We start from the raw sequence: 9,456 nt of genomic DNA, 5'->3' as shown, positions 1-9,456 counted from the left end.
ATAGCTGCATTCAATTTACACAACTGAATGAGAAAAAGCATTCATATTTTGTAGTTGTAACCATTTATGCTTTTTTTACATAGTTGTTCATATGTGCTAACTCACTATTAAAAAGGTATGTCTTGTTTTTGCAAAGGTTAAAGGTATATTGGAGGCTTTTGTTGACAGCAATTTTTTTTTTTTCATTTTAACTTTAAATTAAAAGCTTCTGACATATTCATGGAAAGTTTAGTAGAAGGAAGAAAAAAACATCCAACACATAGCCTTGCTCTAAAGGATTGTAATTTTGAGAAATTTGGAGATGCTCACAAGATCTGGCTCCATATAGTGCTTCAAGAAGTCATTTCTAGAAAAACTAACATTTGTCTTAATGAAACCATGAAATTCACCCTTTGAATTGAATTGAGTTAAATAAATAGATTAAAGTTTTACTGTGAAGTGGCAGTATAAATAAATTGGTCTTTATGAGGTTTACATTGCAATGCCACACACCATGAACTACTTCTTGTTAACCTATATTAACACAGATGCAAACTTAAATAAATTGGATTTATAAATGAAACTGAATCCTTGAATGTAAATGGGGGGTCTAATTTATTTTTGATTCGAATAACAACACCCTTGTCCACCAATAAGTGCAAATGTATTCATAACTCTAAAAACTTCCTGGATTTCTGACTAGTATATCATATTATCATTAAACAATCCACTTAACAATGGCAAAAGACACATTTTATCTCCCTCTGGTTTTTGTTTTCTAACATAAATAAACATGTGCATGTATGAATAAGGAAAACTCAGTACACACTTATACACCAGTGCCTCATGCTGACAGGCAGGCCCAGGCAGTCATGTTATTAGCATTGTAGCTATCGTTATATAAGTATGAACAAAAAACTTAAAAACAGCCTTCTTACTTTTTATACTCAATTAAATGTTTACTTTTATTCCTAACATTATATATCTTTATCTTTCCTTCTCTTCCTAACAGCCTAATGAAGTGGTCAACTCTCTGTGTGGAAACGGGGTACAGAACCGAACGGTAAGATATCGTAGAAATATAATTACTAAGGTCATAAAGTTTGAACACTTTAAAATACAGTTTCTTTACTTCATTATCTGGTTTTCTATTCATCTCTTCTTTTTTATGCACAACACAATTATTTAAACTGCCAATTAAAGGCAAATTGTTTAAAACTCTGGAAACAGAAGCAGAGGGTTTTCATGTAGTACCGTCTCCATGGCAGCTGGATGTAACCCAACATCTACTGCTGCGTATTCAGCCACTCATTCTTACCTCCATAGCCATAAATCCCTGCAGGATCAAGTGCAAGTTGGAATCAAAACTTAAGTAATCACTTAAGATGGAATGCGATGCAAGAGTGCCCATGTTTTGCATTAAAAGAAACAATCTTTGCTTTAACTTTTATATTTAAAATCAATGCAGCAACTATAAGGATTTTTTTTTCTTTTGCAGCGGATAGAATTGCAGGATGTCATCCATGTGAGAGGCTGCACTGATGCGTTCTTCATCTGGGTGATCGACAACTATAAGAAGATGGCCATACTATTGTTAGTTATCTTTCTGCCCCAGGTACAAACACATAGTAGAGCACTTGATTCACTCTCTAACAGTTGTATTGGTGTTAATGATGCCCAACACAAGCGGTTCCTCCATTTGGAACTGTGGACTAATTACTTTTACTTAAAAAGTACAAAGAAATGCTCAAATGAACCTAATGTTTAAATACAGAGATATAATATGATCATTTATTAAAAAAGCTGCTCATAAAGGTTAATAAGTGCATAAAACTGTGCAGCTGAGTGGAAGGTGTGATGTGGAAATGTATATGTTATGCATTACTGAAGTAACCCAGGGAGAAATTGTTCTAATTGAAAATTAGCAATTTTATAAAATGTGTTGGAAAAGTATTTGGTATCAATTCTTGTTTCCTGGAGCTGCACAACGATTAACGACTGCCCTTAATTCTTTGCACTTTACCATTTGCTCTATGTAGCACAACTACATTTTGATTACTTTGTCTTTAAAAAGCCTGAACTATTAACGATCATATATAGAATCAGTTATTCTGCACACAAAGCATTTTGTATTTAACAAAGAAAGGTTATTTGAGGTCTCGTCCGTCTCCATTGGTGCCAAGACTTCTTGTGGTTGCCTTTCAACTTTAGTCTTAACAATCTTCCATAAAAATCTGATTATTGAAGTGCACAACTAATAACTTTTATGAGGACAGATTTTTTTGCTTAAGCTGTGGATCTCTGCATCTCCTCCAGATTAATCATTGGACATCTAGCCGCTTCTTCTCTTATTATTGATCTCCTTCCTCAACCTGTTAGTGCAGGTGGATGGCTCCTCCACAGCTGGGCTTTTCTCTAAAATATTAAAAGCTTGGGGTATTGTCTGAGCACCATAACCTTCTTTAAATCTCTCCACAGCTTAGGTTTGCTCTTCATAAAGCTGTTGGTTTGATTATGTTCTGCAATAAACCCCTGAAGCCTTTATAGGCCAGCTGATCCAATGACCCAAAAGTTCAATTTACTAACTTCGTAATTTCTGCTGTCCTTTGTTTTCACTTTACTTTATTTAAGGGTATTGAGGGATATAGATATGATTTTCTTTCTTTGCCAAGTAAGTGTGCAATGCTTTGTGTTTGTCTGTCATAAAAGAAACCCCATAAGATATGTTGAATTGAAATTTGATGGCTGTTAGGTTTGCTGCCATCACAGAATGACACCTTTAAATTGTGACATGTTTATTTTTACACCCACCAACATTTTCAACTCTCTAAGTTCCTCCTTTGCTGACCAGAAGGTGTAAAATGCTTAGTCAAAATCCCTCCCACACACCAAGATGAGAGACACTTTAAACAGTCATAACACATCTGTGAATCAGAAGCACAACATTTAGGATCAGACATTTAGCCATGTTTTCCAGCCTGTGATGCAAATTGGATGACTAAATGGCTGAACGTATATATCCACCCCCAGTGAATTTGACAACCTTACGTCAACAGGAGCACAGAAGGCAAGTTGCAACAACATGCTGCTTCATTTCCTTTACATTTCCAGTGCATTTCCATATTTTCCATTTATTGTTGTGTTGGATGAACGGCCCTCCGGAGTAACTGACTCTTACTAACCTACTCTAGGCTTTTATAATATATATATATAAATATTATTTATTTATTTTTTTTATTCACATCCAATCTTCTACACTTTGGGTAAAAGATGGATTGAAGTTTTTTTTCCTCTTGACATTTCTGCCTTTGTACCTCTTTCTGGAAATTATGCAATGCATTAAGATATGAGCCCTTCAACAGCTATGAATATATGAATGTTGATTGGCTAAGACTGTAAGAAGGTTGCTGGATGTCACAGAGCTCTTTCTGTAAGAAGGTTAAAATGCCAGCTGGCAGTCATCCATAGTATATAATGGGGTTTTCTCATTATTGTTATTTATGTTCAGATGGCACCAAATATATTAATCTGTTCCTTCACTTAGAAGACTGTTTCATTTTCCCCTTTTCAAGTGTCAAGACTCAGCTTAATCTAAAGTATTGTTCAGAAGAAATTTCCTGCAGATGCAAAATCATTTGCATGCCTACAAAACAGGCAACAGTACATAACAGTCATTATGCTGTTTGTTCACTGGATCTGGCAAAATACAGTTTCTGGGATATCCAAACACAGAACCCTTTTCCCTCTTCCTATAGAAACCAAAGGGATGGCAATGGTGGCGAATAGAAAGAGAAGTTTAAAAAAGTATTAAGCACAAATTCAAGCCGCTGGACTCTTCTCCAGATTTTTGTATGACATTGACCTCCTAAATCTTGCTTAAATAGAATAGAATAGCATAGAATTCAACTTTATTGTCATTACATTGTTACAAGTACAAAGCAATAAAATTTGCTCTCTCCATTTAACCCATCCCCTTGGAGAGTAGTGGGCTGCAATTGTGTGGCACCAAGGGAGCATTGTTTGGGTTAAGGGTGTTCCTCAAGTACCCAGAGTGGCAGTCCGTGTGAGTGGAGCTTGAACTCAGAACCTATGGCATCCAAGTGCAATGCCCTAACTTTAGGCCACCACCACCCTAAAATAGATTTTAAATGTGAGGCTAGATTTAGGCTCTTCTTTTCAAAGCCTTAGAGTTCAGCTGAACAAACCCTGCAAAGCAAATGGAATGGTAGTTAGCACAGTTAATCCACATACCAGTAGGTCTTGCACATTTTACCTGTGAAGCTAAAATGCTCTATAATATCCAATAAAGTTCTGTTTGGGAGCTTAGGGTACGTGGTTGTTATCGATGTGCTGGCTACATCTAACTCTAGGGGGTCTGGCAGTTTCTTCAGCTGGAGAAGAGAAGACAGACTGTAGGTCCCTGTCTAGAGCAACACAACGCAATTGTTATGGCATAAGAATAGCATGGATGCAAAATATTGTTTAAATAACTAAAGCCCATCAGTCTTTCTTGTGTATGGTGATATTCAGGTCCTTTTCAAAGATCTGACAGCAACACCATGCTGAGATGTTTCTCAATATCTTTAGTTCTGTCACTGTCACTACTTTAACTCTTTAGAACTAACTATAAGTTTCACTTTGTATTGAAACCAGGTGTGCATTCTGGATCCAAAATCCACTTGCTCAAAATTTTAGAATGTTTTTTCTACTAATACCTTTACATTTTTAGTGCATAAATGTACAGTGTATAGACTTTAGACCAGGGGTGTCAAACCGGTTCCAGAAAGGGCCGTGTGGCTGCAGGTTTTCTTTCCAACCAAGCAAGAGCGCACCAGACTCCATTCATCTCATCAAGTCATCATGTTTAGATTGCACTCAGTTGATGAGATGACTGGGGTCTGGTGCGCTCTTGGTTGGTTGGAAAGAAAACCTGCAGCCACACGGCCCTTTCTGGAACCGGTTTGACACCCCTGCTTTAGACTGTCTAGTTTCTAAACTTGCACAACCAGCATGAAGATGATCAGCCTGACTCATACTTGTCAACAGAGATTTTATTTTAATCCGTCGATCGGCCCATGGTGTTATTGTCATTTCTTGATTTGTATCTTTAACCTGATGAAGGGACCTTATTCTGAAAATTATGTTTCTTTGACATTCAATTAATTTTTTAAGACAATGGAAGAAATTTTATACCAATGGCTTTATACCAATGGCGGCTGGCCAATAGAGGGCACTAGGGTGCCACCCCACACCCAACGACCCTGATTAAGACATAAAAAAACATTCTATAATTTTTTATAATTTCATGTCAAATTAAAATGTAAAATATTTTGAATATGAATACGGTATATATTTTTTTAGATGTTCAAAATAAACATTTAATCTTTAATGACTAGTAAAGCGTCATTACATTTTTTTCGTTGAACTGGGGACGCATTTCCACCTTAGGGCACAAAAATCTTTGCCCATTGACTTTCGTTAAAAGTTGTACATGGGCAGTAGATCTTCTGCAATGCAAAGGTATGGGAGGGCTCGGGGCGCAGGAGAGCTGCGCCCTGAGGTGACAGGAAGTGAATTTGCTCACCACCTCCCGCCACAGCGCAGATTTTTCGATGTTAATTGACATGTTGAGTCGCGGAAGTCAGTGATGCATTAGAGAGACAGAGAAATGGTACAAAAATGTCCTTTTCCAGGACCAGGTTTAGCAAGAAGACTTGGCCAACTGTATTTAGCGAGGCTTGCACTTTATTCTGCTTTCCGTTTTTTCACAGCCCAACACCAGGGGACCAACTTGGCTAATTCTTTACTAAAAGAAAAAAGAAGTTTTAGCTGCAAATCTCTATTTGAGTGACAAAATGACATCTCACAGAAATGCCAAATACTGGACATGAAATGATCAGTAATGATTCCAGTGAGCAAATACTTGCTTTCTTGGTTCCCCTTGCAATAGATAGTCCAGTTCTAATATCTCCTTACCTGTGCAAACCCATCATTCTCTCTGCTGCTGGCCTTTAGTCCTTCACGTTCCTGACTCTTCTCTCCCCATCATGGTAATAAACACAAAAAAATGTAGAAAGCTACATTTTGAGATGAAATTAGGAAGAGAAGCAGTACAACATGCTGTGGCATTTAACTTTAAAATCACTTTAATGCCATTGTTTTTTTGTTTTTTTTATCTCTTTCCAGACCCAACTCTGTTTATTGTGACCTAAAGACTTATTTCAAATATGTGGAGAGCAAATGTGAGCACAATGTCTGCTCAGAAATTAAAGTGGATTGGGTTTATTCGAAGAATAAACTAATGAGTGAGTAATGTCACAGAGGTAGCAACATTTTAAATGACTAACTAGCTTAACATGTTGATGTATTAGCATGTTTTTCATTCATCAGTTAACCAACAAGTCTCATTTAGAAACAATATTACACATCTTACACAATTTGTTGGGAAAAAACAGTGCAAATTGTTTTGCTTCTTGCTGGTTTGCTAAAAACTCCGATGCTCGCTTTCAGCTCTGCTCAACCTCACGTCTGGTGTCAGTCTTCTGCTTTATCATGTATATGGTCATGGTGCGTTCAACGCACCACGGCATGCATTCACGGTTCAGAAGAAGCATAATAAGGGATTTAACTGTTGTTACAGCTGAGAAAGCACCAGGGACAGGTAAGGGAAAGTCTGGGAGAAATGTTGCAAGCTTACATGTGTTCGTTTTGTCCATAGGGCGATAGTGGCGTCAGATTCAGGAGGTTTTTCTTGCAACTGAATGGTTCAAACTCAGTGTCGTTGTGTGCTTGGGCAAGACACTTCACCTGCAATGCCTTCTGATGGTGAGCCCCAGTACAGCTGTGGCTGCAATGTGGCTTTCCACCATTAGTGTGTGACTGAATGACTGAATGTAGTGTAAAGCGCTTTGGTCAAGTCAGGAGACTTGACCAAAGCACTAGATAAGTACAGGCCATTTAGAAGTTTAAAGCCCTCTTAAACTTTCTTAGCATTATACTCTGCTAGATTTTGACTTGAATTTTAAATCTTCTGGATCACAGTTTTTCCTTTCACCCAATTTTCAAAAGAATCCACATACATACAGCTTTTTTAACATCTTACCTAAACAATAATTTTTATTTTTATCATTTGTTGTGAACTATGCCAATGAATTTATGTTAGAAAGCTGTCAAGCTAGCAGTCATCATCATGGTTTAAATATAACTTTTTACTGGTCAATATGTTTCCCTTAGAAAATAAATTCATTTTTAACACCTCTGAATAATATCATCAAATGAAAGGAAATAGACACATATCAAATGTATCACTTTGTGTAATGGATTTTGTGGTTTCTAAATTTAGTTTCTAAAACCTGTACAAATGTTCTACAATTTACAGTTTGTTAAAAAACAAAGTTGTTTTAATTTCCAAAAAGGTGATAAATATGACCATTCTCTGCTGATATATTTTTTTCACTTCCAATGTCCTATTTTTCTGTCTATGTTTAGTTTTTTGGGGTGATCGTCACCTGGCTGTACATGACTCGGGTTGAAGATGCCATCGCAGAGTACGGCCACTATATGGATGGACCCCCACAGGATCTTAAGAAACAAAACCGTGTTTCCAAATGGTTTTTGTGTATGCCAGAAATATGAAAAAAAACACTGACTCCAGCCAACTGACTCATAGTTAATTAAACAGAATATGTACAATTCAATTATTTTCTTTTTTCTGTACCCATTTCTTTTTCTTGTTTCCATTGTACCTCAGAAGGACTCAGGGATGATTTTCTTTTTTTCTAATGGGTGAATTTTTTTCACTATCCAGTGACTTGCCTTAAAATGTTCTTGATTGAAGCCAAGTTGAACCTTCACATGTTCTTTCCTTTTTAATGGTAAGTCCTTCAAGGTTTTGCTTTTATAAAACTTGGTCAGTTAACAAATGCAATATTGATCAAGCTTTTTCGTAGTAAAATGTATTGAACTTGCCTTAAATGTATGTTTTATTGTTAGAGACAATATTAGAAATAAAGTTTTTGCTCTTACTGCCCACAAGATGGTATTCTCAGGTTAAGCCACAGCAGTCAATAAACTTTTCCTTACGTTAACAAAAATTATTTTATCTCCTAATAATAAACTAAATTCATGCTTTTTTACTGTATATTAGTAGCAAACAAACATGTTTGTTTCTAATGGTGAAAGGCAGGGAAAAGTTTCTGGCATCATTCAATCTCCAAAATTAACTTCTCTGTTATATTTGTAAAAAAGAAAAAGAAAATATAGATTACACAAAGATATTTGCTCTGGTTGCATTGTCCTAACATGAAGCTCAGGTTGTTTTTTTTTTTTTGTTTGGTTTTTTTTTTTTTTATGTCCCTTATCACTATGTTTACCTTGCATGGTGTGAAGTGGCTAAACGAAAAAGACCTCAATGTTACGTTATATTTATACTCCAGGGAAATGGGAAGTGTTGGTTTTCTAATTAAAATAAAATTAAAAAAAATCTTAAAGAGCATCTTTCAAATATTTAAATGGAGTTGTTCATGAATGTCTCACTGACTTTTGTATTTAAAAAGTAGAATCACAAAAAACTAGGTAATAATTTAAATGGATACACTTATTAATACATGCATTTAAATTACATTTTTATGTAATACTTATACTGAGCCTGAAAAGAATATGTAATCCCAGAGCAATTAGACATTTTTACTACAGCTCAGTTATTCCACATTTAATATTTTATTTTTATTTTAAAATAGTCTGCCCCTAATCTTTCTGAAATCAATATTCAGTGTAATTATGCGGTGCTTCATTTTTACTTGTGATGTATTTTTAAGGTCACAATGTAGGTTCTTTCTGCAGTTTCTTTATTAGATTCATATTGTTTTATTTTGTTGGTAATTTAAAAACTGGAATCTGAGAGGATTACACTTTGATTTAAAACAAAAAAAAAAATTGCTCTGAAATAAATACTTGTATTCATTGTTATTTTCTGTATGAGGTGGGGTGATACTTTAATTATGGCTGAACTACTTCTGCACAAAGGGGATTTTTAACCTTATTTAAAGCCAGGTTGAAAGTTCAGGCCATTCTAACGAAATATGGGATTTGTCATTCATACAAACTGTGAAGTAAATCTTGGCAAATTGTTTTTTTTAACTTCTTTTTGACAGTGAAGTTCCCATAATCTGATTTTTTAAGAATAAGATAGGTTTGTTTGTTCAGTTCAAACATGTTTTGCTTTTTTTGTTGTTTTTTTCTCCTAAAACCATAAACCTACAGTTATATTGCACATAGAGTAGCACTCCAATCCTACGCTTTCTACTTTCAGTATACTCTAATTAAAACCCACATAGTAATGACTTGCAAGGACAGATGGGATTTTCTAACTAATATGAACATTACAGCCTCAGTTTATTGAGGCATATTTGTAATATTTTTCTTTTTATTTAATTTGAACATGCTGTAAACTTTTTACTGACGAAGATTCTGTAAACA

At 35.4% G+C, this 9,456-nt stretch overlaps 1 protein-coding gene across 1 annotated transcript in view; it reads left to right on the top strand.

Annotated features, from left to right (window-relative positions):
- The window catches only part of tspan15 (tetraspanin 15), a 61,278-nt gene extending 52,389 nt beyond the window's left edge, over positions 1-8,889 (top strand). Inside the window, exons 6-8 of the mRNA XM_015386448.1 lie at positions 992-1,042; positions 1,478-1,594; positions 7,468-8,889. Of these exons, the coding sequence (XP_015241934.1) occupies positions 992-1,042; positions 1,478-1,594; positions 7,468-7,614 (315 nt within the window). The 3' untranslated portion in view covers positions 7,615-8,889. The remainder of the gene's footprint in view (positions 1-991; positions 1,043-1,477; positions 1,595-7,467) is intronic.
- The last annotated feature ends 567 nt before the right edge of the window (positions 8,890-9,456 follow it).

This window comes from Cyprinodon variegatus, unplaced genomic scaffold (genome assembly GCF_000732505.1).
Source record: "Cyprinodon variegatus isolate N-32 unplaced genomic scaffold, C_variegatus-1.0 Scaffold369, whole genome shotgun sequence".
Taxonomy (NCBI): Eukaryota; Metazoa; Chordata; class Actinopteri; order Cyprinodontiformes; family Cyprinodontidae; genus Cyprinodon; species Cyprinodon variegatus.
This window is presented reverse-complemented; position numbering and strand designations above follow the sequence as displayed.